The sequence below is a fragment of the Vidua macroura genome, chromosome 27 (genome assembly GCF_024509145.1).
Source record: "Vidua macroura isolate BioBank_ID:100142 chromosome 27, ASM2450914v1, whole genome shotgun sequence".
Taxonomy (NCBI): domain Eukaryota; kingdom Metazoa; phylum Chordata; class Aves; order Passeriformes; family Viduidae; genus Vidua; species Vidua macroura.
In genome coordinates, this window is record NC_071597.1 from 4,223,471 (window position 1) to 4,249,303 (window position 25,833).

At 48.9% G+C, this 25,833-nt stretch overlaps 4 protein-coding genes, 1 long non-coding RNA gene and 1 pseudogene across 5 annotated transcripts; 4 read left to right on the forward strand and 2 right to left on the reverse strand.

The window, feature by feature from the left end:
* Positions 1 to 1,213: 1,213 nt before the first annotated feature.
* Positions 1,214 to 1,935, forward strand: LOC128819626 (feather keratin Cos1-2-like). Its single transcript, XM_053999869.1, has one exon. The coding sequence runs from the start codon at positions 1,273 to 1,275 to the stop codon at positions 1,579 to 1,581; it is 309 nt and encodes a 102-aa protein (XP_053855844.1). The 5' UTR covers positions 1,214 to 1,272; the 3' UTR covers positions 1,582 to 1,935.
* Positions 1,936 to 5,126: 3,191 nt separating this feature from the next.
* Positions 5,127 to 5,817, forward strand: LOC128819628 (feather keratin Cos2-2-like). The gene has a single exon (XM_053999871.1). It carries the CDS (start codon positions 5,310 to 5,312, stop codon positions 5,616 to 5,618), a length of 309 nt encoding a protein of 102 aa, XP_053855846.1. The 5' UTR covers positions 5,127 to 5,309; the 3' UTR covers positions 5,619 to 5,817.
* Positions 5,818 to 11,779: 5,962 nt separating this feature from the next.
* LOC128819640 (uncharacterized) lies at positions 11,780 to 13,864 on the reverse strand. The gene is made up of 3 exons (XR_008440734.1): positions 13,762 to 13,864; positions 13,147 to 13,331; positions 11,780 to 12,218 (listed from the first exon to the last, which is right to left on the reverse strand). It is a non-coding gene; the product is annotated as an uncharacterized LOC128819640 (long non-coding RNA).
* A 1,010-nt stretch (positions 13,865 to 14,874) lies between these two features.
* LOC128819677 (feather keratin Cos1-1/Cos1-3/Cos2-1-like) lies at positions 14,875 to 16,070 on the reverse strand. Its single transcript, XM_053999909.1, is given in 4 exon segments — positions 14,875 to 15,204; positions 15,508 to 15,609; positions 15,611 to 15,652; positions 16,065 to 16,070. Coding segments are annotated over 4 exon segments (480 nt in total).
* Positions 16,071 to 21,747: 5,677 nt separating this feature from the next.
* Positions 21,748 to 22,743, forward strand: LOC128819678 (feather keratin Cos2-2-like; annotated as a pseudogene).
* Positions 22,744 to 25,440: 2,697 nt separating this feature from the next.
* On the forward strand, positions 25,441 to 25,749 carry LOC128819679 (feather keratin Cos1-1/Cos1-3/Cos2-1-like). The gene has a single exon (XM_053999910.1). The coding sequence runs from the start codon at positions 25,441 to 25,443 to the stop codon at positions 25,747 to 25,749; it is 309 nt and encodes a 102-aa protein (XP_053855885.1).
* Positions 25,750 to 25,833: the final 84 nt, after the last annotated feature.

The following is a 25,833-nucleotide window of genomic DNA, read 5'->3' on the forward strand; positions in this document are numbered from 1 at the left end:
AAATCTGCATTATCTCACATTCTCCCTGGGCCTCTTTGAACCCCCAGGGCATTTTCCTAAAGGATTCTTCTTGCCAGGTCCCAAAGGCAATAAAAAACAATGTTTATGGAGTTCAGGGTAGCAATTTTGCCTTCTGTTCTACACAACCACTGCACATCACAGACAGGAGAGCTACTACCCCAGCTTTCTCCAAAATCCCAGTAAGGTCCCAGGTCTGCACACGTGCACAAACTTGATGATGTCCTGCTCATTAAAATTACTCAGGTATCCTGGAGAAGGAACAGGCCCCAGACCACTCCTGGCATTCCCAGAGGACCCACAGAGATTGCACAGAAAGATGATGAGCCAACTGAGGCCAACACAATTATTCTCTGAGCACTCTTAGAGTAGCAACAGGGTCCAACCCTCCCAGCAGACGCAGAGCTGTGTGCAACAGTGAGTGACCATCATGGAGAGATGGGAAAAGCAACAGAAAAGGATGTGTCATGACCCCTCACGTGGCAGACCCTGGCCATGTGGGCAAGAAGCACGAGACTGATGCCCATTTCCTGACAACCTGGACAAAAACAAACCCACAGGAATGACACAGGTGAACACCTTTGTCCACAGAGGACGCTGCCAGCTGATGGTCTGAGCATTCTAAATGCACTCAGCATTGGTTTTGCCCAGGAAATCCTTGAATCTCTCATGCCGGCACTTAGAGAAATGACCCTTCATGTAGGAAAGCACAGAGAATTAGCCAGGAAATGAAAAGGCAGCAGTGCAGGAAACCAGGACACAGCCCCTACCATTAGCTGGGATGGTGCCCATTTGACATGAGCTGGTCAGAAAATTACTGCTTCCACTAAGGTGCCTCTGGGCCTGAGGCAGGCCAGGACTGCTATAAAAGGCAGCCCAAGTCTCTGCTCTCTCATCCACTTCTCTCACCTCCTACTCCTCAGGAACCAGGTGAGTGGGAAGCCTCTTCTCCTCCTCCTGCTGCTGCTTCAAGAGCAGCTCTTGCCTGGCTGGAGGTCTCAGCTGAGAGGGGCTGTCATAGCCCAGGGCTGGGAGCTGCTTCTGCTGGGAGAGGGCAGGGGAGAGAAGGTCTTGTGCAGACAGAGAGAGGCTGGGACTTGGCTGAGGTGGCTCCTGGGCTTTGAGCTGGGCACTGCAGTGTGGGCAAGGAGGTGCCTGGGCTGCAGGGCGTTTGGGTGCAGTGCTGCTTCTCGTGTGTCCTCACTTTGTGCTTCTCCCTGCCCTCTGTGCCAGGTGCACCTGTGACCCCGAGCCATGTCCTGCTGCAAGCCCTGCGACCCTTGCTGCCAGCCCTGCGGCCCCTGCCCGCTGGCCAACAGCTGCAATGAGTGCTGTGTCAGGCAGTGCCAGAGCTCCCACGTTGCCATTGAGCCGCCTGCTGTGCTGGTGACCCTGCCCGGGCCCATCCTCAGCTCCTTCCCACAGAACACCGCCGTGGGATCTTCTACCTCTGCTGCTGTTGGCAACATCCTCAGCTGTGGCGGAGTGCCCATCAGCTCTGGGGGCTTTGACCTATCCTGCATCACCAACTGCTATGGTGGCAGCAGATGTCGTCCCTGCTAAAGCTGCTGGCAATGTCTTTCAGCAAGAACGTCCAAGACTTCAAAGCACGGTTTTGGGCAGGAGATAGAGCTTCAGAAAATTGTATTCACAGCCTTGGACCATCGCTTCCTTGTTCTACTCTCCTCTGCTTTTCTGTCCTTCTCTTCCCAAGGCTAATATGGACTTCTTGTCCTTCCTTCCTCCGCGGAGCAGTGCAAAGAACAGCACATGGGAGCTCCATCTTAGTGGCGGCTCCTGGTGCTCTCTGTGAGCCATCTCCTTTTCTTCTTTAAACTTATTAAAACTGTGTTGCATTCAAGCCTTGACCTCTGAGTCGTCTATTGTTCTGGGCCAACTCCTCCAGTCTGCTCAGGAAAAAAGTGGAGACAAAAATGCGTGGGGCTCGCTGCAGTGGATTTTACTTGGTGCCCTTTTCCCTTGGAGCTGGTGAAGAACATCCCTGGCTCCTCAGCAGCCAAAGGCCACGATGGAGACTTTGGCTCCAAAGGAGTGGCAATGGGAAACAACAACAATTAGGGACAGCCCACAACTCATCTCTTCCTATCCTTCCTTCATTGTCTGGCCTCGGGTCTGTGGCCAGCACACCTGGCAACAAGGAGATGAGATCCAAACCTCACACGCTCCCTCAGCTCTCGGCACGGCCCAGCGGCTGCCCAGACCCGCAGGGCTGAGGGGATTCACAAGTAAAGGATTGGTAACACACTCAATCTGTGCACTGGAGTCTCCATCGCTGGGAACCCAACACCTCCAAAAGGATCTCATGTTTTCTTCTAGGTGTCCATCTTCCCTTTGCAAATGACTTGTGGCTTCACTCCTAATGCCAACATTTAGGAATGTTTTCCGCCCTACTTGAAAATTTCTGATTAATCCTTGGCCTTCAGCCCCAGGCAATGGTCCAAATATCATTCCCTGGGTAGCCATGTTGTCTTGGGTGCAGAAAATGAACTCCTAACGGTATTGCTGGGCTCCAGTTACCCTGGGCTTGGGTTCACAGGTCTCTGTGATGCAGGTGACATTCCACACATGCTCCTCCTGCTGGCGTCTCCAGGCAGAGACAGAGCCTTTGTCCATCTCACGGGATGCTGACACACCTTGCTCTGTCCCAAAACCAAGGCTTCATCTGCTCCTCGTGAGACCTGCTGCCCAAGCACTGGTCTCAGTTGCCACAACCAAACCATCCCCAGTTCCACATCCTTCTGTGTGTGTGACCCCCACGGGCCACCCCTCCGCATGGCTCCTTTTGGGAACCACAACATAAAAAAGACTACAAGCTACTACAGAATGCCCAAAAGAGGCTACAAGGATAGGAAAAGGGTCTGGAGGATCCCTATGAGGAGTGGCTGAGGCCGCTAAACCCATCCATCCAGGAGAAGATGAGACTGAGGTCAGACATCACTGTCATCTTTGACATCCTCCTGAGGGGCAGTACAGGGGCAAGAGCCAAACTTTGCACGCTCATGACCAGCGTCAAGACTTGAGGAAGTGGGTTGGAGCTGAGTTGAGGGAGGTTGCGCTTGGATATCAGGAAAAGGTTCTTCACCCAGAGGGTATTTGGTGGTCGAGCACTGGAACAGGCTCCCCAGGGAAGTGGTCTCTGCACCAAACCCGACAGAGCTCAAGAAGGGTTTGGACAACACTCTCAGGTGCTTGCTGGGAGTCTTGGCATGTCCTGTGTAGGGCCACGAGTTGCACTTGATGCTCCTGATGGGTCATTTCCAACTCGGCATCTTCTATGAGTCTAGGAGTCTATGACTGTGCTGAGAAAGTCCCAGTCCTCTTGGTAGCTGCCATTCAATTCCTACAATACTGTGATGAGGTCCTCCACAAGCCTCTGGCTCTCCAGGGAGAAAAGACTGCATTCCTTCAATCTTTCTCTTGGGGCTTAGGTTTTTGGGTTTTTTTCCCTAGAGGAATTTTCTTCCCATTTGGTGCCAGGGAGATGATGGCTGGACAGCGATCAAGAGACCGAAGACATGGTTTTTCTTTGCCCCACACTTCCTGTGCAGTGCTTTGCCTTTTCTTAAATATGTTTTCATGAAGACTTGACCAGTGTCCCTGAGAGGTTCAGGCTTGGCCAGCACTGACTGCATTCTTTAGCTGTCCGAATCTGGCTTTGTAGAAGCTGGTCATATAACAGGGGGTACAAGGGAGTATAAAGCAAATTTGGGTGAATAAAAAAATGTAGAAGGAAAGAACCAGTTCAGGCTGGTTTAATAGACTAGAAAGCAAATTTCATTTAGTCACTTTCAAATTCCACAGGAAAACAATGTTTTGGTTTCAATAAAGGGCAGATGCAACGTGGAATAATCTCAAATTGAGATATTATGCTGTAGGATTTGGAAAGAAATACTTAAGAAAATACAACCATTTAAAGCCCTTGGTGGATCTACTTCATGTCTTTGGCAAGTTGAACAGACCAAGCTAGTTATGGTCATTTCCATAATGTTATTACCTGGAAATCTGCATTATCTCACATTCTCCCTGGGCCTCTTTGAACCCCCAGGGCACTTTCCTAAAGGATTCTTCTTGCCAGGTCCCAAAGGCAATAAAAAACAATGTTTATGGAGTTCAGGGTAGCAATTTTGCCTTCTGTTCTACACAACCACTGCACATCACAGACAGGAGAGCTACTACCCCAGCTTTCTCCAAAATCCCAGTAAGGTCCCAGGTCTGCACACGTGCACAGACTTGATGATGTCCTGCTCATTAAAATTACTCAGGTATCCTGGAGAAGGAACAGGCCCCAGACCACTCCTGGCATTCCCAGAGGACCCACAGAGATTGCACAGAAAGATGATGAGCCAACTGAGGCCAACACAATTATTCTCTGAGCACTCTTAGAGTAGCAACAGGGTCCAACCCTCCCAGCAGACGCAGAGCTGTGTGCAACAGTGAGTGACCATCATGGAGAGATGGGAAAAGCAACAGAAAAGGATGTGTCATGACCCCTCACGTGGCAGACCCTGGCCATGTGGGCAAGAAGCACGAGACTGATGCCCATTTCCTGACAACCTGGACAAAAACAAACCCACAGGAATGACACAGGTGAACACCTTTGTCCACAGAGGACGCTGCCAGCTGATGGTCTGAGCATTCTAAATGCACTCAGCATTGGTTTTGCCCAGGAAATCCTTGAATCTCTCATGCCGGCACTTAGAGAAATGACCCTTCATGTAGGAAAGCACAGAGAATTAGCCAGGAAATGAAAAGGCAGCAGTGCAGGAAACCAGGACACAGCCCCTACCATTAGCTGGGATGGTGCCCATTTGACATGAGCTGGTCAGAAAATTACTGCTTCCACTAAGGTGCCTCTGGGCCTGAGGCAGGCCAGGACTGCTATAAAAGGCAGCCCAAGTCTCTGCTCTCTCATCCACTTCTCTCACCTCCTACTCCTCAGGAACCAGGTGAGTGGGAAACCTCTTCTCCTCCTCCTGCTGCTGCTTCAAGAGCAGCTCTTGCTGGGCTGGAGGTCTCAGCTGAGAGGGGCTGTCATAGCCCAGGGCTGGGAGCTGCTTCTGCTGGGAGAGGGCAGGAGAGAGAAGGTCTTGTGCAGACAGAGAGAGGCTGGGACTTGGCTGAGGTGGCTCCTGGGCTTTGAGCTGGGCACTGCAGTGTGGGCCAGGAGGTGCCTGGGCTGCAGGGCGTTTGGATGCAGTGCTACTTCTCATGTGTCCTCACTTTGTGCTTCTCCCTGCCCTCTGTGCCAGGTGCACCTGTGACCCCGAGCCATGTCCTGCTGCAAGCCCTGCGACCCTTGCTGCCAGCCCTGCGGCCCCTGCCCTCTGGCCAACAGCTGCAATGAGTGCTGTGTCAGGCAGTGCCAGAGCTCCCACGTTGTCATTGAGCCACCTGCTGTGCTGGTGACCCTGCCCGGGCCCATCCTCAGCTCCTTCCCACAGAACACCGCCGTGGGATCTTCTACCTCTGCTGCTGTTGGCAACATCCTCAGCTGTGGCGGAGTGCCCATCAGCTCCGGGGGCTTTGACATCTCCTGCATCACCAACTGCTATGGTGGCAGCAGATGTCGTCCCTGCTAAATCTACTGGCAACATACTCGGCAAAAACCTCCATGACCTCAGGACATGGTTCTGGGCAGGAGACAGAGCTTTGGGACATTGTAATTTGAGTTTCAAGCCACTGTCCCCTTCTTTTCCTCTCTCCTCTTAATGTCTTTCTTTTGCTATCTGTGTCACCCCTGACCAACATGGGAGAACTTGTTGCCCTTCCCCTTCTTCCCTCTTTAGAGTGGGCAAATGGCCAACCTGCATCTTATTGGTCTTCCAAGTGCTCTCTGTGCGGCACCTGCTTTTCTTCTTTAGAATTCGTAAAGTTGTTTTGCAACCAAGGCATGGCCTCCAAATCCTCCTTCTTTCCATGGCAACTCTTCCAGTCAACTCAAGGAAAAAGTTGGAGAAAGCAAGTGTTGAGACTCCCTGCAGTGAATTTTACTCCGTGCCTTTTCTTTTGGAGCTGTCAAAATTTTCCCTGGCTACCCCACAGAGAATGGTCTTCAGGGAGACCCTTGCTGTGAATGGTCACAGCAATAGAGATGGGAAACAAAGTCTTAGCAACAGCCCGTGATCTCACCTCTGCCTTCTCTTCCCCTCCATCACATAGTCTACAGGTCTGTGGTAAGCACAGATGGTCAAAGACAGATGAGATATGCAGCCCATAAACTTCATCACCTGGCAAGGCCTAGCTGCCTTCCAGACAGGAACTGGAACTGAGGCAAGACTGAGGTGAATCACAAAATAATATTATCTGCAATATTCAGGCTATGCAGTCACATTCCCCTTTCTGTGAACCAAACAGCCCCATGGGTTGGGTTTTTGGTCCTGCTTGGGCAGAGGCTTCTTCATTGTCCTGGTTTCGGGCAAAATTGGGAGAAAACCTCTGGAAGGAGCCCCCCAGAAAGCAAATCCCCACAGCCCCTTCCCCCACCTGGTTTGGGAAGGATTTCCTCAGAGAGTAGTGGAAAAAACCTGTTTATTTAACAGGCAAAGCACTCCCCAGCACAAAAAAATGAACAACACCAGATGACAAAAACTCTTTCACTGCTCTGAAGAGATGACAAATTCAGAAAGTCTCTCCCGTGGGTGGTCGCTCTGTTATCGGTCCCTCCGGCACTGGGGATGGCTGCTGCAGATCACAAAATGCAGGCTCTCGGTGTTTCTTGGTGTTTCTTGGTGTTTCCCAGGTCCCAGTCTGGAGCAGGTTCGAATGGTATTCAGGAAAGGGAAAGAAAACAGTCCAGGGAAAAAAAATTGGACTGCCTAGCTAAACTAACTAATAAGCAAAAGGAAGGGCAAAAGCAAAAAGCAGAAGCGAGGGCAAAGCAAAGCAAGCAAGCCAGCAAGCCCTAGCCTCTCTCCTAGACACCAACCATGGGAGGAGGTGAGCCGGCTGATAACAAGACAAAACAAACTTTCACTTTTTGGAGCCAGTCCTGAAGGCACAAAACATCAAGCATAAACAGAACATATGACTGGGGATACAAACACCATAACATCACCCTAGGACATTCATTTTTGGGTTCTCTTTTTGGTTTTTTTCCCTTGTCTTGGAGAGACTACAAGTAGCAGTTTTGACCTGCCTCGAGGTGAATCACACAGGTGCTGCCTGTCACTGCAGGCAGCCATGCCCCAGCAAGCTGGTCAAGATGGATTAGCCCCCACTCCAGGAAAGAAAACGGAAACAGAGACTCTTTCTCTTTCATGGCACCTTTTTCTTTTCTTCACCTTCTTTTCTCTTTTTCTTCACCTTTTGGTGGAGGTGGGATTATGGCTTTGAAGGTAGTTACTTTGAATTTACAACTGTAGCCACTTGTAAAGACTGCATTTCACAATTAGAAACTTTTTTGAAATGAACTTCAAAAACTTTGCCAGCAGTGAAAAAGCGAGCAAGTTCCTGGGGTCAGACCACCCTGTGCTGCTCTGGACAGCCCACCTAACAACAGCTTTTTCCCTTTTCACCCCTACCAACAGCAGCACAACACAGCAACCCTAATAGCGAGAGCACACCGGAACCCTCCCGCTGGGACAAGGCAGTGACCCTCACACCAGGACAATGGCAGAACCCTCAGAGGACAACGGGACCCCCTAGAAAAAGGTAGGGATGACATCTGTGGGCTAGAGAGCAACAGGAAGTGTTTGGAGGCAGAGCAGGTTTCCTTGAGTTTTTTTGCAGGACTATTAGGTATATTTAGGGGATTTTGGAAGTCTTTTTAGGACTTTTCTGGTATCTTTTAGGGTATTGTTACACTTTCTTAAGGGCTGCTTTAGAATTCCTTAAGAGTATTTTTAGGGTCAGGATGAGGGTCAGACAGGATGCCCGCTGAAAATGCGGAGTATCAGTGGAATGCTTTGGAAAGGTGGCAGTGGAGGGGCAGGGGGTTGGGTCCCACACTGGTCTGAAGGTTGTGATTTCTGGGCCCAGAGAAGTGGTTGTGGATAGGGTTAGGGTTACATGCTGGCAGCTTTGTCAAGGAGAAATCCAGCACAGAAAAAGCCAAGGCCCAAACTTCGTACTGTCATTTTGCAAGAGGCATTCGGCACCCCAAGGAAACTCTGACTCCTTGGGGGTGGCAGATTTGATCTGGGAGAAATCTTATGACGTTTGGAAATTGAGGAGGCAAAAGGCCACTCGAGGCCTGACACCCAGGGAGGGTGCAGGGCCCTGGGCACGAATGAGGGCCATTTGCCTTCTGAAACAAAAGTCACCAGCTCAGGTTCCTGATGTCAGTTTGCAGGGTTCCCTTGGGACTGTCAGGGCAGCACAAGTTCCAAGTGGTGGCAGGCTGGGTCTGGGACACATCCTGCGCCATCTGGAATTTCAGGAGGTGGCCGCCCACTCAGGGCCACAGACCCCTGAGCACAAACATTGGCCCTTTTCCCTGGGAAACAAACAAAACAAACAAACAAAACTCACCACTTCAGGTTCCTGACGTCAGTTTGCAGGGTGCGCTTGGGACTGTCAGGGAAGCACAAGTTTGAGGTGGGGGCAGGTTGGGTCCGCAACACATCTTTCGCTGTTTGGATTTTTTGGAGGCAGCTGCCCACTCAGGGCCACAGGCCCCTGAGCATAAACACCGGCCCTTTTCCCTGGGAAACAAAACTTGCCACCCCTGGATCCTGATGTCAGTTTGTAGGTGGTGTTTGGCATTGCCCCAGCAATCAGAATTGTATTGTGTTGCAGCTTTGGTCTGGGATATATGGGGTGCCCCCTCCAAATGTCCCTCCTCCCCTCAGCCCTGTTCTGCTGTTTCCTGGTTTCCACCCCTCACCCCTACTTGTCCTTCCAGCCCACCCCATCCCCACCCTCTCTCCACCCTTCACCCCTCCCATCCCGCCCCTGCCCCATCCCTCACTCCTCCCACCGCCCAGGTGTTGCTCCCTGCAGCAGGACATGGGAGCCCGGACTCGTGGGGATAGTGCGGCCCTCGCAGCAGGACAACACCCAAAGGAAACAGGCAGGGACGACGTCTGTGGGCCGCGCGGTGTCACAAAGGCACCTGGGGCTGAGGGGAGGGGGCTGGAGGGTGACACAGAACATGGGGGCAGCTGAGAGGCAGAAGGGGTCTTTAGGAGTAAAAAGGGGGGCTCCAGGGTGGCACAGAGACGCTGAGAGGCTTTGGTGGGAACCTGAGGGTGACACAAGGAGGCTGAGAGGCAGGGGGTGCCTGAGGGACAAAGTGGGGGTGCCTGAGGGTGACCGGTGAACCAGCCCTCACAGCACCCTTAACCCCACCCTTAAACCCACCCCTACAAGGGTGGAGAGTGCACGGTGGAGGTCAGGGGTCCACGGGACAGTGTCGGGGGGCTTGGGGTGACACACAGACATTGCGGGCTGAGGGGCAAAAAGGGGGGGACTTGACAGGTGGAGAGCTGACCCTGAGGGTTAGGGGTACAAAGGACAGGGCACGGGGTACCAGGAAGGGTTAGGGTGCAGCAGCAGCCCTCACCCCAACCCTAAGCTCACCTTAAACAGCACCCCTAGAACACCAGTGTTCCTCAACAGCAGCTGCAGGCAGTGACCCTACTGCTGGGACAGCCCCAGATCCCTCCCAGCAGCTGCAGGCAGTGACCCTAATGAAAAGGTAGGGATGATGTTTGCTGGCTAGAGAGTGACTGGTAAAGGTTGGGGACTGTGCACTTTTTTGGGTTTTTTTTAGTGCTTTTAAAGGGTATTGTAGGGTTATTTTCACCGGAGCTTTTTAGGAATTTTCTGGGAATATTTAGGATACTTTTAGGGCTTTTAAAATATTTATTTTAGGGTATTTTAAGGGCTTTCTTAGTACTACTCAGAATTGTTAGGGGCTTTTTTGAGTGTTCATGGGGCTTTTTTAGGAGTATTTTAAATTTTTAGGGCTTTTCTAGGACTATTGCAGGTATGTGGAGGACTCTTAGGACTAGGGTATTTTTAGGTCTTTTGAGGGAACTTTTAGGTTTTTTTAGGGTCTTATCAGGGCATTTTAAGGATTTTTGGGGTATTTTTAGAGCTTTTTTAGGAATATTTAGGAGTTTTTTAAAGGTTTGTTAGGGATTTTTAGGGGTGTTTTAGGGTTTTTTTGGAAGTAGGGTATTTTTATTGTATTTTATGTGTATTCTGAGGCTATTTTTATGTTTTTTTGTGGGGTTTTTAGGACATTTTGAAGATTAGGGGTTTTTTTTAGGGAATTTCTGTTTTTTTGGGGTCTTTTCATGGCACGGCACATAAAGGCTGAGGGGCAGCTTGAGGGGCACTGTGGGGGCTTAAGGGTGACAGGCTGGGAGCTGAGGGAGGCACAGGGAGAGGGGACAGTGGGTGACAGAGAGATGCTGAGGGGGGCAGGGGCAGCTGGAGCATGACATGGAGAAGCTGGGGGCTGAGGGGCAAAGGAGAGGGATTAAGGGTGACACACAGGAGCCGAGGGGCAGCTGAGAGGGGGCTTGAGGGGCAAAGGGGGTCTCGAGGGTGACACACAGAGCCTGAGGGGTTGAGGGGTAAAGGGCGAGGGCTTGAGGGCTGGACAGTGCAGTGGAGATCAGGGCTACAGGGTACAGCTTAGGAGGCAAGTTAGGGTACAGGTGCACCACCCCTCACTCCAGCCCACAGGCACAGCACAGCAGCAGTACCAGGGGAGCCCCATGAATGGCAGGAGGAAGCAGCAGCAGTGCAGACCCCACGTGAGCTGGCAGGTCTTCATCAACCACTAAAACTGCTCTATAGGTTCTTGGCTTTGCCGGTAGGATTTACCATCGTCTTGTCGCTTTTTTCCCCACATGATCACCTGCCATCTTGGAGGAAATGATGTGATGCCATCTTCCCCTTGTCCCTCAAGCCATGCACACATCTTGGGAAGGATATTTCTGGAATTTAATGTCTCTCTTGGTTCCCATGGATTTTTTTTGAGGTTCAGCAATTTTGTATCTAGCAGTAATTTAACGTTATTTTTTTGCCTGTTCTGTTTGTTAGTAAACTGTAATTTTGTTCACGTATATCTACTAATATTTTTTTTCTTTATTGGTGGAAAGGGATTGGTTGGAATTAAGGGAAGATTACTCATTTTAGATTGCCCAGCTCTTTAAATTATCTTAAACCAAGACAACTCCCATCAGTGAAATTTTCAAAACCTTCTCTGTTGCATTTGCTTTGGGACAATTGCAAATTTTCTCTTGTAACTTAACCAGTTTTGCTGCAGAGTGAGATAATATTACTGTGTACTCTGCCTCCTGATAAATGAATTTTGTCTTTACAAGTGGGCAGAGCTTGGGGTGAAGGGAAGTGAAGGAGGCTTGGCTTTGTTGATTCAAACCCCTTGTCTGGAGAGTGGAGTGATACCAGGCTCAGGGAATCCTGCGTTCCTCTCTGCCTCCTCAGTTTTTACAGGTGGATGGAGTTAACAGTGCAGGGAGGGTTTGGTTTTGCTGCATTAAACTCACGGGGGCTGAGGACTGTGACATCATGTTTAAGGAGGTCCACCTTTTCCTCAGGGCTGTCAAACTCTAATTCCTTCTCCACACCTTCCCCAACTGTTAATTTGCAACTCCAAAACTCTTTGGCTTTGGACAGGTCTGTTTAACTGGTTTTTCAGGTTTTAGGCTAGCTTCTTCTGGGCATTCCATCCTCAATCTGCCCTGAGGTGGCTATTGTTTCAGCCCCCAAGGCTATTTGCAACTCAATCAGATCTTTCTGTTGCTGCTCCACAACATATTTCTCTTTGAGTCCAGCCTCCACTGGTATGGATACCAGGCCTTTTCCCTTGCTGGGGTTTTCCCCCATCTTTTGCCAAACTTCAAGTTTTCTCTGCAACTAACTGCAGATTTTGCCAATTTTCCTTATCCCACATCCCTCTTTATGAGGTTGGACAATGTTTATAAGCTTTTAGCAGCTCTGTCAGTGGATGTGAGAAACAAGGCTCACGCTTGAAAATTTTTTAAAGTTTAATAAGGGATAAAAGAGACAGTACCCAGTGCTGAGGTGCTTGGCAAACTGCCAGGAGAAGCCCATTAACTTAAAACAATTTTCTTACATATTTTTTCATTACATCGGTTAAATGCATATTCATGAGGACTATACATATTCAAACATTCCTGTGGGTCTACATGTTCCAGGAATTTTTTTGCTTGGCTCGACTTTTGACTTGTCTTCATGCCATCCTGTAATGAAATTCATATATTTAATTTCTTCTCGAAGCTCTTTATGTTGTTTGACACTTTCTGATAACCTGGAGGGTCAGTATTAAATCTCTCCCTGCATTTTTCTCTTGGTATTTATTCTCTTGGTTCTTTTCACTGTTATCATTCAGATAAGATACTCCTCAAGCACATTGAATCAACATAGCTCTTAACATAAATAAAGGCATTTAACATTAATGCATAGTCTCTGTTTTAATACTTTGCAAAAGCCTAAGCTATATATAAGCTACATACTTCATACAAAAACTGACATATTATACTATATTAAAGCAGTTAAAAATAGTTACAAATAGTACTATATTAAAATAGTTGTGAGTAATAATAATTTGCAAAAGCCAGTACATAAATGCGAAAGCCAGCAATTACATATATTACATTATAACAGTGGAGAATAGGTCAGATCAGTTTTTACTCAGTATTTTATGATCTTTTTGCTGGTTTCAAGCAAAAACTAATTTCTCCTTTATTCTGCAAGGAGCAGTTCTCTCTGTATAAAATACCTCTTTATCACCTCAAGAGTACCCTGCTCACTGTGCCAATTAAAATGTAAGGCCCCCCAAAATCTCATTCAGTGTGACACTTAAAAGGGTTTTGGTTTTTCATGTACTCCGAGTTAGACATATGGGAGAAACACCAAGAAGATATTCTCAAGAGGTCATAAAAAACAAGAAACCCTTTACTGACAACTTTAGAAAATCAAAGAATTTTGACAAAAGGTTTCAAGCAGCATACAATCAATACAAAACACTTCTTCTCAAAGCATAAATCTATTCAATTTAACAGACTTTAAACCCATCTGTTTTAAGTTACTCAAAATTCTGAGAGGGGAATTTGAAGAAGAAGGGGAAAGAGAGAAAGAAAAGAAATAGAAAGTAACAAACACAGCTACCATTTCTGGTTCCAATGGTGTTCAGCATCTAGAAATTCCAAGAACAGGTAGGGTCAAGACACGTGCTTGCCTTGTGTCTCAGGTTAAATATCCTTTGACTTTTCTGGGTCCTGGTGAGACTTCCAGCCATCTGGCATAACTTGGGACTGATGATCACTGAACCAATGAATCTCTATGGGCTTTGACTGTATGAAGTTTTTGAAAAATCTGGTAAAATTAATGTGTCGTGGAATAATTTTCTCTGCACAGCGAGGCTATGTGTGGACTAAATTATTTCCATTGCACATCCTGGCCAGAACAACATCCTGGCCAGAATAAAGTAAAACTTTCATTCTCTATCACTAGAAGTGTTGTTGGAGGGTTTGTGTTTTTCCTGCAGCTTCAGTGAGAGTAAGGTCAAGATACGTGCTTGCCTTGTGTCTCACAAGGTTAAATGTCCTTCTGCTTTTCTAGGGCCTGGTGGGACTTCCAGCCCATCTGGACACTCTGGGGTGAGTTTGCTTTGCAGGGGTAGGGTGTGGAGCATTGCCTCTGGTTTTCCAGGGATTGGCAGCCTCTGAAGGGTTGGGATACAAGTCCAGGGAATGGGGTGTATGGAGTATGATATTGCCTCACCAGGGCAGAGCCCAAGCTGCCCCTTCTTCCATGCAAAATCATGTGAAATATTTCAAGCCAGCAATCCTTTCAGTCTCTCACATATGGGGCTGGGAATGTCCTGATCTAGATAAAGGCACTGGTGATTCTGGCACCTGGGTGGAATTAGATTTTCTGTATGATCCATTCTAACCCAAACCATCTATGACATCATGATCTGTGGGGCTGTCTCTGGCAGACCATTTGTTCACCAGGGTCTGTCATCCTTTACCTGATACTCTTGGGCACTGGTTTGGTAAAGAGGGAAGACGATGTTCAGGTAACATCCGTCCATAAGTGGAAGAAATGTGAACCTTTAGTGAAGCAGTAAGTCATTTGCACAAACTCAACCAAAAGTCATTTACCACTGCGTACCCTGAGTATGGCTGATATCAATCCCAACTTGTGAATTGTCTCAGTCCTGCATTGTCTGGACAGCAGCTTTGCCTGCCTGTGCTGAGGGAGTGCATCTCATCTGCCTGTGCTTCTGTTTGCATGCCATGGAGCCTCACCCAGGTAAGGGAGTGGTGGAGAAGGAAGAGATGAGGTTGTGGGCTGGTCCCAGGAATTGTTTTTCCCATCCCCATTCCTGCCACCCTTTGAAGAGAGTCTCCCTGATGGCCTTTGGCTGCTGAGAAGCTATGGATGACTCTGTCAGCTCCAAGGGAAAAGGCACCTAGGAAAATCTGCTACAGGAAATCCCACCATTTTCTTTCTCCAGCTATTTTCCCTGAGCAGACTGAAAGGGTTGTTACAGAATGAAGGAGGACTCAGAGGCCCATACATGGATGCAAAAAGTTTTATTGACTGTAGAGGAAAAAAATACTCAGAGTGGCACAGAGAGAGCACCAGGAGCTGCCACTAAGATGCAGTGGAGGTGTCCCTCTGCTTCGCTGCAGAGGGAGGGGAGGGCAACAGGTCTCCAGTAGACTGGCTTGAGGAGACATGAACAGCAAAAGAAAGAGCAAAAGGAGAGAGGAGAAGAAGGGAACAATGGCTTGAAATTCTAATTAAAATGTCCCAAAGCTCTATCTCCTGACCAGGACCAGGTGCTGAGGTCTTGGAGGTTCTTGCCCAAGGATGTTGGCTGCAGATTTAGCAGGGACGACATCTGTTGCCACCATAGCGGCTGGTGATGCAGGAGAGGTCAAAGCCCCCAGAGCTGATGGGCACTCCCTCAGAGCTGAGAATGCTGCCAACAGCAGCAGAGGTGGAGGATCCCACCACGGTGTTCTGTGGGAAGGAGCTGAGGATGGGGCCAGGCAGGGTCACCACCACAGGGGAGGGTTCAATGACAACGTGGGAGTCCTGGCACTGCCTGACACAGCACTCATTGCAGCTGTTGGCCAGCGGGGTGGGGCCACAGGGCTGGCTGCAAGGGTTGCAGGGCTGGCAGCAGGACATGGCTCGGGGTCACAGGTACACCTAGGATGGAAGGCAGGGAGAAGCACAAAGTGAGGACACACGAGAAGCAGCACTGCACCCAAACACCCTGCAGCCCAGGCACCTCCTGGCCCACACTGCAGTGCCCAGCTCAAAGCCCAGGAGCCACCTCAGCCAAGTCCCAGCCTCTCTCTGCCTGCACAAGACCTTCTCTCCCCTGCCCTCTCCCAGCAGAAGCAGCTCTCAGCCCTGGGCTTTGACAGCCCCTCTCAGCTGAGACCTCCAGCCAGGCAAGAGCTGCTCTTGAAGCAGCAGCAGGAGGAGGAGAAGAGGCTTCCCACTCACCTGGTTCCTGAGGAGAAGGAGGTGAGAGAAGTGGATGAGAGAGCAGAGACTTGGGCTGCCTTTTATAGCAGTCCTGGCCTGCCTCAGGCCCAGAGGCACCTTAGTGGAAGCAGTAATTTTCTGACCAGCTCATGTCAAATGCAAACTATCCCAGCTAATAATGGGGCTGTGTCCTGTTTTCCTGCACTGCTGCCTTTTCATTTCCTAATGCATTCCACGTGCTTACTTTTATGCAAACATCTGTAAGTGTCAAGATGAGAGGTTCAAGAAGGAAGACATCCACACAGGCACAATGCTCAGATCAAGGGCTGGCAGCATCCCCTGTGGCCAGGTGATGTGAACCTGTTTCCTAATGCATTCCACGTGCTTACTTTTATGCAAACTTCTGTAAGTGTCAAGATGAGAGGTTCAAGAAGGAAGACATAAGCACAGGCACAATGCTCAGATCAAGGGCTGGCAGCATCCCCTGTGGCCAGGTGATGTGAACCTGTTTCATGCCTGTAGATTTGTTTATGGCAACATGGTCAGGAAAGGGGCACCACTCTTGTGCTTCTCACCTGCATGCCCAAGGTCTCTATTGTTTGGGCACATGACAGAGCTTCAGGTTGCTATTTCCTTCTTCCACTTTTCTCTTTCTTTTGTTGTCTTTATCTCCCAGGCCAGTCTAGTGAGGACATGTTGCGCTCCCTCAGGAGAGGCTGACAGACAACCTGCAGGATCTCCACTGCATCTTAGTGTCTGCCCCTCATACTCCCTGTAGGAACTATTCCAGTTTGCTCAGGAAAAAGATAGAGGAAGAAGAGGGTGGGAGTACTTGCAGTGGATTTTACTTTGTGCCCTTTCCCTTGGAGCTGATGAAGACATCCCTGGCTACTCTACAGCCAATGGCAATTAGACCACCAATCCAAAATATATTGGCAGTGGAGACAGAAAACAATAGTGCTGGGGAACAGCTCACAGCTTCATCTCTTCCTTTTTCTCTGTTCTGTTGCCCGGTGTACATGGCCAGCACACAGGGACAGATATGTACCTCATACCTCCTTTAGCACATGGCTAAAAGATCCAGCTGCTGTTGTTATATTCAGTTCTCAGATATTTCAGAAGTTGGAATTGGTATCAAGCACGCTTAAGCTATGCAAGTGTCGTGGTTTGACACTGGCCCAACGGCAGATACCCAGAAGAGTCGCTAGCTCTCCCTCTGCTACAGCTGGGCAGTGGAGAGGGGAAAAAATATAACAAAGGATTTATAAGTGAGATAAGAACCAGGAGAAAACACTTCAAGGGCAAAACAGGCTCAACTTAAAGTTGCAAAGTGACTTCATTACTACCAGAATCAGAGGAGGATAATGAGAAGCAAAATAATCAATTTGAACACCTTTTTCCTCCCCAGCCCCTCCCTCCTTCCCACTGACGGTGCAGGGAGACAGGGCATGGGGGTTTTTGGATCAGCTCATCACCAATATTTTCTTCCACTGCTCCTGGAGAGGAGTCCTTCCCCTGTGAGGCCATGGGGCCCCTCCCATGGAAGACAGTTCTCCATGAATTTCTCTGGCGTGGGTCCACTCTCATGAGCAGCAGCCCTACCACCCCTGCTGCAACTTGAGTCCCTCCCATGGGCACAGAGTCCTCCCAAAACTGGTGCAACCTAGGTCTCTCCACAGGGTGCAGTCCTTCAAGGGCAAGCTGGAGGAGCAGGGCCCCCTCTCTCCACAGGGTCTCCCACTGGATCACAGCGTCCTCCAGGCATCCACCCGCTCCAGCATGGGCACCTCCACCACGGGCTGTGGGTAGATCTGTGGATCCCCACAGGCTGCGGGTGGATCTCTGCATCTCCTGTGGATCCCCATGGGCTGTGGGTGGATCTCTGCTCCCCTCTGGATCCCCATGGGCTGTGGGTGGATCTCTGCTCCCCTCTGGATCCCCATGGGCTGTGGGTGGATCTCTGCTCCCCTCTGGATCCCCATGGCTGCAGGGGCACAGCTGCTTCACTGTGGTCTCACCACGGCCTGCAGAAGAATCTTGGCTCTGGTGCCTGGAGCACCTCCTGCCCCTCTTTCTCCACTGACCATTGTGTTGCCATGTTGTTTCCCTCACATGTTCTCACCTCCTCCTCTTCCCTACGAGGAAAAAAACTGTGTGACTTTGTTTTGATTTTCTTCTTAAATATGTCATCACAGAGGCATTACTGACCTCTCTCATTGGCCCAATCTTGCCCAGCATGTTGATCTTCAGAGCCATCAGGAATTCGCTCTCCCTATCTGCTGAAACTAAGGCTTCACCTGCTCCTAGTGAGACCCAAGCACTAGTCTCAGTTGCCAGCACTTAAATCATCTCCAGGTCCTCTTCATTCAGCATGTGATCCCCATGGACAGCCCCTCCATGTGGGTCCTTGTGCTGAAAAACTCAGTTCTTGGTAGATCCCATTTAATTACTAAAATACTGTGATGAGGTCCCAGCTCTCACATTGCCACTCTGCAGCCACTCAGAATCTCTGGAGGAGCCTGAAGTGCTAGGACCAGGACTCTTCCAATGGAATGAAGGACCTGGGCAGTTGCTGCAAAGTTGCATTCTGCTTCTTCTGTCACCTCAGGGAGCTTCTGGCTTCCTGAGTTAATATAAATCAAGGCTGCAAGAGAAGGCTAAAAGGAAGCGTGAAGTGTTGACATGCATGTTGCATTACATGTGTCAGGCAGCAAACAGACTTGAACCCCACCTGGAATACTGTCTCTAGGTCTGGGACCACTATCACAGCAGATCCCCAACACAGGAAGGATGTGGACCTGCTGGAAGGAGTCCAGAAGAGGCTCATGAAGCAGATGAGAGGACTGGAGCACCTCTGTTATGAAGACACGTTTAAAGAGTTGGGGTTGTTTCTCTGAAGAAGAGAAAGCTCTGGAGAGATCCTATTGCACCTTCCAGTACCTAAACAGCCTCTAAAATAAAGCTGGAGAGGGAACCTTTACAAGGTCATGTAGTCATATGATAAAGGGAAATTGCTTTAGAATGAAGGAAGGTAGTTTTAAAATAAATATTAAGAAGAAATGCTTTACTGTGACATTGGTGAGGCACTGGAACACCACCTTTTCATTCTCCCTTAGGCAGTAACCCCAGATCTTCACACAAAATGGATTTTTGTTTGCTGATCTCTGGGTGTATGGGGGAAATTGGGCTGTCAGGGGAGAACTAAGGCCCTTTTCCCTAGCTCAGCCTCACACAGAAGGGCCTCCTGCTTGGGTGTCAAGACAGGAGAACTGTACCATGCCCTCCTAGTTCCCACCTCCCATGAAGCTCATGGGGAATCTCAGAAATTTGGGATTATAAAGACAGCTGAGATAGTCTGGACTGTCCTGTCTGGGAAACATGGAGAGTGAATGGCTGTAAGTCAAAGGCAGTGAGAGACAGAGGGTTAGGAAAAGCTGTAAACCTGCCACTGGTCTCCAGGTTGACAAGTACAAGGACCAGTTAACCTCATTGCCCACCATCCCCTGAGGACATCACCAAATGGGACGAAAGGAACTTATCCAGCACCAATTTGATGCAAATAGTCAGACACTTAAGAAACTTATCCAGCACCAATTTGATACAAATAGGCAGACGCTTCTTTGTTGTGAGTGCCCAGAACACTAGGGCTAGCTCCTCCAAAATCATGTTCTGCCTAACAAACAAAACCCATTAATTTTATAAACTTTTTCTGTTGAATCAGCATTACATAAGTTCTTTTACATATTATGCATACTATGCTACTCTTAAATTTAACCTTTACATTGATCAGTTCCAATAGTCAATAACTTCATCAATTTTCTTATCCTAAAACAATCATTGCTCATCTCAACTAAGGTCTACTGATTGGAATCCTTGATATGAAAATCAAGATGGGAAGGCTAGTGGCTTTCCAAGCATAACAGGTGAGCATAATGGTCTCCACAGTTTCTTGACTGAAACATAAGGGTCCAGTAACCTCTTGGTGAGGTTCCTATGGTTGCACATTCTAAACACAGCACTCCTAATATCTCTATACCTTATTCTTCACTATTTTCTACTTATAATCATAGCTAACCTTTTTTATATAATAAAATTGATTATTTGATCAAAACATTCATAACAAGGGGAAAAACAGTAGGAGAAGACTGCTCCTGCTGGGACAAACAGGAAGCAGAAAACATAGCAGGTAAAGGACAAATATTCCATGCACCTCTAATTTCCATAGTTAATGTAAAACCAGAAAGACCCTGGCTGGCTTCCAGTGCCCCAGATGCTTGCCCCCTCCCTTTCCTTCCTCTGTGGGTCACCTGGCACAACTTCTCCTTCTCTCCTTTCTCTGATCTTGGTGTCTCGCATTTTTTGGGTCATCCCTCACTTCTGGTGGAGTGTGCTGCTCTTTCCTGAACGTGCCTTCATGGAGACACCACCAGCATTGCTAATTTGCTCATGTGGGGCAACAATGCATCCATTTAGGAGCTGGCTGAAGCAGACTCTGTTATGTGTGACTGTCCCTGGATTCTTCTTACAATAACCACCCCTTCAATCTACTTCCCCCACTACCAAACCTTCTCAAGAAAAATTGTATTATTAGTCACACTTAAAGAATCGGAAGAAATGCTCCAAAAAACCCAGCCATCTAATGTCCTTTCTAATTCCTATAGGAAATGGAACAGGTGCAGTTAATTAGGACCATTTCCTTAATATTATTGTCAGATATTAAGTCATAGATTCATGGACTCACAGAATATCCTGATTTGGAAGGGACCCATCAGGATTATCAAATCCAACACCTGGGCCTGCACAGACACCCCAACAATGCCACCCTGTGCCTGAGAACATTGTCCAAATGCTCCCTGAGCTCTGTTAGCCATAGGGGTTGTGACCATTCCCTGGGAGTCTGTTCGGTGCCTGACAACCCTCTGAGGGAGGAACCTTTTCCTAATAGCCAACCTAAACCTCCCCTAACACAACTTCGTGTCTTTCCCTTGAGTCCTGTCCCTAGTCACTAGACAGAAGAGATCAGTGTCTGCCCCTCCACAAGTCATAGATTGCACTGAGGTCTCCCCTCAGCCTCCCCTTATCCAGACTGAATAAATCAAGTGACCTCAGTGACTCTTCATAAGGCTTTCCCTCCAGACCCTTCACCACCTTTGTGTCCCTCCTTTGGACACTCTCTAACAGCTTAATCTTTCTTATATTGTGGTGCCCAAAACTACCCCCAGAACTCAAGGCGAGTCCACCCCAGTGCTTAGCAGAGTGGGACAATCCCCTCCCTTGCCCAGCTGGCAATGTTGTGCCTGATGCCCCCCCAGACACTATTGGCCCCCCTGGCTGCCAGGGCACTGCTGACTCATATCCAACTTGCCATCAACTAGGACCCCCAGGTCTCTTTCCTCAGCTCTGATCTCCAGCCTCTCTGTCCCTAGTCTCTCTGTACATCCAGGGTTGCCCCATCCCAGGTGCAGAACCTGGTACTTGCCCTTCTTGAACTTCATATGGTTGGTGATTGCCCACCTCTAATTTGTTGAGGTCTCTTTGCAGACCCTTTCTGCCTTTGAGGGAGTTGACAGCTCCTCCCAGTTTTGTATACTCTGCAAACTTACATAGTATTTGTTCAAGTTCTGCATCCCAGTTGTTCATAAAGGTGTTGAAGACGATTGACCCTAAAAGTGAGGAACCTTATTGGAGACCATTTGCCAGTCTGATGTCACTCCACCACTGTCACCCTTTGTGCTTGACTCATGAGCCAGTTGCTCGCCCCTTACACAATGTATTCATCCAGCTGTGTCCTGGACATTTTGTCCAGAAGAATCCTGTGAGAACCAGTATCAAAAATTTCAAAGAAATACAAAAAAGATTGCATCAGTTGGCTACCATTCAATCAGCTAGGTGGCTTACCTTGTTGTGAAAGGAAATTAGGTTTGACAAGCAGGACTTTCCTCTCATGAACTCACACTGGTTGTGAAAAATGACTGCTTTGTTAATCATGTGTTTCTGAATACCTCTTAGAATTATCTTCCTGCTAATTTGACCAGGGATTTTACTACAAGCCTAGACTGACACACGTGTGCTCACACATGTCTTCATGGAACAAAAAAAACCTGTACATTCAAATAAGGTCAGGAAACATCATTAGCTGAGAACTCTATTGTGGAGACTCAGTATGTCCCCTCAGAGCAGAGTCCTTGGGCAAGTGGGAGAGAAGTAAAAGAACAATGCCCATTTTCTGACAACTTTGACACGGCAAAGACCACAGGAATGACAGAGGTAAACATCACCTGCCCAGAGGGGAGGCCAAAAAAAATTAATCTGAGACTTCTGCCTGTGCTGACGTCTTTCAGCCTCGGAAATCACTGATGCTCTCATTCCAGCACTTACAGAAATAAAGCTTCATATAGGAAAGCACGCGGAATTAGCCAGGAAATGAAAAGGCAGCAGTGCAGGAAACCAGAGCACAACCCCATTATTAGCTGGGATAGTTTGCATTTGACATAAGCTGGTCAGAAAATTATGACTTCCACTAAGGTGCCTCTGGGCCTGAGGCAGGCCAGGACTGCTATAAAAGGCAGCCCAAGTCTCTGCTCTCTCATCCACTTCTCTCACCTCCTACTCCTCAGGAACCAGGTGAGTGGGAAACCTCTTCTCCTCCTCCTGCTGCTCCAAGAGCAGTTCTTGCCGGGCAAGAGGTCTCAGCTGAGAGGGGCTGTCATAGCCCAGGGCTGGGAGCTGCTTCTGCTGGGAGAGGGCAGGGGAGAGAAGGTCTTGTGCAGGCAGAGAGAGGTTGGGACTTGGCTGAGGTGGCTCCTGGGCTTTGAGCTGGGCACTGCAGTGTGGGCCGGGAGGTGCCTGGGCTGCAGGGTGTTTGGGTGCAGTGCTGCTTCTCGTGTGTCCTCACTTTGTGCTTCTCCCTGCCCTCTGTGCCAGGTGCACCTGTGACCCCGAGCCATGTCCTGCTGCCAGCCCTGCAACCCTTGCAGCCAGCCCTGTGGCCCCACCCCACTGGCCAACAGCTGCAATGAGTGCTGTGTCAGGCAGTGCCAGAGCTCCCACGTTGTCATTGAGCCGCCTGCTGTGGTGGTGACCCTGCCCGGCCCCATCCTCAGCTCCTTCCCACAGAACACCGCCGTGGGATCTTCTACCTCTGCTGCTGTTGGCAACATCCTCAGCTGTGGTGGAGTGCCCATCAGCTCTGGGGGCTTTGACCTCTCCTGCATCACCAACTGCTATGGTGGCAGCAGATGTCGTCCCTGCTAAATCTGTTGGCAAAGTCTTTCAGCAAGAACTTCCAAGAGCTCAGAACATAGATCTGGGCAGGAGATAAAGATTTGGAACATTGTGTTTACAGCATCAAGTCATTGTTCCCTTCTTCCACCTTTTGTTCCTCTTCTCTTTGCTGTCCATGTCTCCTCAGGCCAGTCTAATGGGGACATGTGACCTTTGCTCCCTCTTTTGGGCAAGCAGATGCACACTCTGCAGGAGCTCCACTGCATCTTAGTGGCTGCATCTGATGCTCTCTGTGAGCCACCTCCTTTTCTTCTTTATACTCAATAAAGTTGTTTTGCATCCAAGCCTGGGACTCTAAGTCCTTCTTTGTTCTCTGGAAAATCTCCCAGTCCACTCAGGGAAAATAGGTGGAGGTAGCAGAGAGTGGGATTCCCTGCAGTGGATTTTTCTTCCTGCCCTTTTCCTTAGAGCTGAAAAAGTCACCCCTGGCTACTTAGCAGCTAAAGGCCATCAGGGAGATGGCCATCAGGCAACAGTTGTGAAGGGAAACAGGAATTCTTGGGTCCAGCCCACAGCTTCATCTCTTCCTTCTCCTCCTCTCCCTTACCTAGTCTAATGATGCAGCCACTGGATCCTGGGCTACCTCTGGAGAAACTCTGGCACCACACCAGGAGTGGGGAACAACTGAGGTTTGAATTTTACCTGCAACTGAACCTGAAGAGCAGCTTGCTCTATAGTGAAGAATGTCACAGCCACAGCAGGGATCAGGCAAAGGAGAAGGAAGAGGGTCTCTAGTCTTGAGGTTCCAACAGGGAAGACTTGAAGTCCCAAGTGAAGGGATCAGGAAGAAAAGAGCCTCAAGTGCTACTGTGCTTGGGTTTTCTACAGTTACACGTCAGGGGTGGATACAAACAAACAACCAATGGAGAGCTATCAGGGGAGGAGTGAGGGGATTACATAAACAGATCAGAACCAGTCAGAGTAGGTGGGAGGAGAGGTCAAGTCATGTGGGCCAATGGTGCTGCAAAGTTCAGGGGAATTCCAAAGGGGTGTTGCAGTCTGGGATTGGCCCAAGGTAAGAGTGGCAGGGAAGGTTCAGGAATAAGGGGCTGGGTTGCCTTGATAGGCAGGGAAAGAGCTGGAACAAGGGGTGGGGAATGGCATGAGGGACAGCTTTGAGGGAGGGTACAATCCAGGGGCAAACCCGCTTGGGAGAACATAGGGGTACAACAGAACAAACCACTTAACAAGGAAACAATGAAATAAATTTGAACTGCAACAGTCTAGGGTCAGTGGCTCCCACACAAGAGCACAAGCAGATGAGATGCACTCCCTCAGCACAGGCAGGCAAAGCTGTCGAGAAATGCAGGGCTGAGGTAATTCACAAGATAGGATTGGTGCCAGTCATATACTCGGGGTAAATGTCTGGTAAATGACTTTTGGTTGAGTTACTGCAAAGGACTTATGGCTTCAGTATTAAATCGCATTTTTCCCATGGATGGATGGCTATATCCTGTCCATCAATGTCTTCCTGACTGAAGCCTTGAATTATGTCTTAAATTATGGGAAACATTAGTTAATATGCTGGTTTGTGCCTGTTTTGTCTAGATGCTGTTACTACTTGAAAATTTAGAAATAGTGAGGGAGAGGAAAACAATCTCCTCTCTTGATCATTTCAGACCCCTTGTCTCATTTTTCTTCCTCCAATCCTCCATTGCTCCTGCCTCTTCCTCCTGATCTGTCTCAGCCTAGTCTTTCAAAGACGTATGCAAAGAAAAAGTATTGCAGAATCTCGTTCTCTCTTTGTAGTAAATATTTTCCTACATTTCAACACAAACAAACAGGACCTTTGATAGTTGATGCAGGGACACAAAAGCTCTCTCGTCCCACTTATTCTTAGGGTGTCCCAGTCTCTCCTCTAGCTGGCATGTGTTGTGCAGCATGGCCTGACTATCCACTCCTCCTGCACGTTTCCAGTGCCAGGGCTTGCTTTTTTTCTCTCCCTTAACCTTGGAGACTTCCCAAGGCACGAGAAACAAGGAGCAGGATTAAACATCTCACAGGTCCCTCATCCTGCTGGAGGCTTTCTGGAGCCAGCACAGAAGGCCCAGGCACTACAGGCTGTTCCCTGGAGACCATGGGCAGCCTGATATTAGGTATGGAAGATCTGGTTCTCTTTGGGGTATCCCTATGAGTCTTGGTTTGAAAAGACAGGTGTCTGCTAAGGAAGGCAGGAGCCTCCCTTGAAATGGAGAATGTAAACTTCTTCCCTCCATATTATTATAATTTTGAAATTAAGGGGCTCTCAGGCAAAGATATGGGAGTAGGAATAGCATTTCTTTAATTGGGTAAAAATAAAAATAAAATAAAAATGGAGTAATGCATCACAACTGACAGAGTCAGAGTACAACCTGACACCCTGTGGGTCAGGGTGGTGGCAGCAGTCCCATTGAATGGTGGCTGCAGCCCTCCTCCAGTACTAGGTGTGGTTCTGTTGAAGCAGTGATCCTGTAGAAGGGTGTAGTTTTCCTCTGAAGGTCCACTGTTGGTATAGATGGGCCTGGCCTTCCTCTGGGAATCCAGTGGAAAAGAAAGTTGCTTTTCTGTGAGTGCAGTGGGAAAAGGCTGCTGTTGTGTTCCAAATGTCAGATTGTATCCAGGTAGGAATGCTTGGCTCCTCCACCTGGGCAGAGCATCTCCCAGTGGGATGATGGAATTTTATCAGCCATGTCCTGCTGCAAGCCCTGTGACCCTTGCTACCAGCCCTGCGGCCCCACCCCGCTGGCCAGCAGCTGCAATGAGTGCTGTGTCAGGCAGTGCCAGGACTCCACTGTTGTCATTAAGCCCCCTGCTGTGGTGGTGACCCTGCCCGGCCCCATCCTCAGCTCCTTCCCACAGAGCACCGTGGTGGGATCTTCCACCTCTGCTGCTGTTGGCTGCATCCTCAGCTGTGGTGGAGTGTCCATCAGCTCCGGGTGCTTTGACCTCTCCTGCATCACCAGGCGCTATGGTGGTAGCAGATGTTCTCCCTGCTAAAGCTGCCTGAAGTCTTTAGGCAAGAACTTCCAACACCCCAAAACTTTGCTCTGGGCACAGATAGAGCTTTAAGACATGGTATTT

Excerpts from the sequence above, each read along its gene's own strand:
- LOC128819626 (XM_053999869.1), top strand. The coding sequence starts at position 1,273 with ATGTCCTGCTGCAAGCCCTGCGACCCTTGCTGCCAGCCCTGCGGCCCC.
- LOC128819679 (XM_053999910.1), top strand. The coding sequence starts at position 25,441 with ATGTCCTGCTGCAAGCCCTGTGACCCTTGCTACCAGCCCTGCGGCCCC.
- LOC128819628 (XM_053999871.1), top strand. The coding sequence starts at position 5,310 with ATGTCCTGCTGCAAGCCCTGCGACCCTTGCTGCCAGCCCTGCGGCCCC.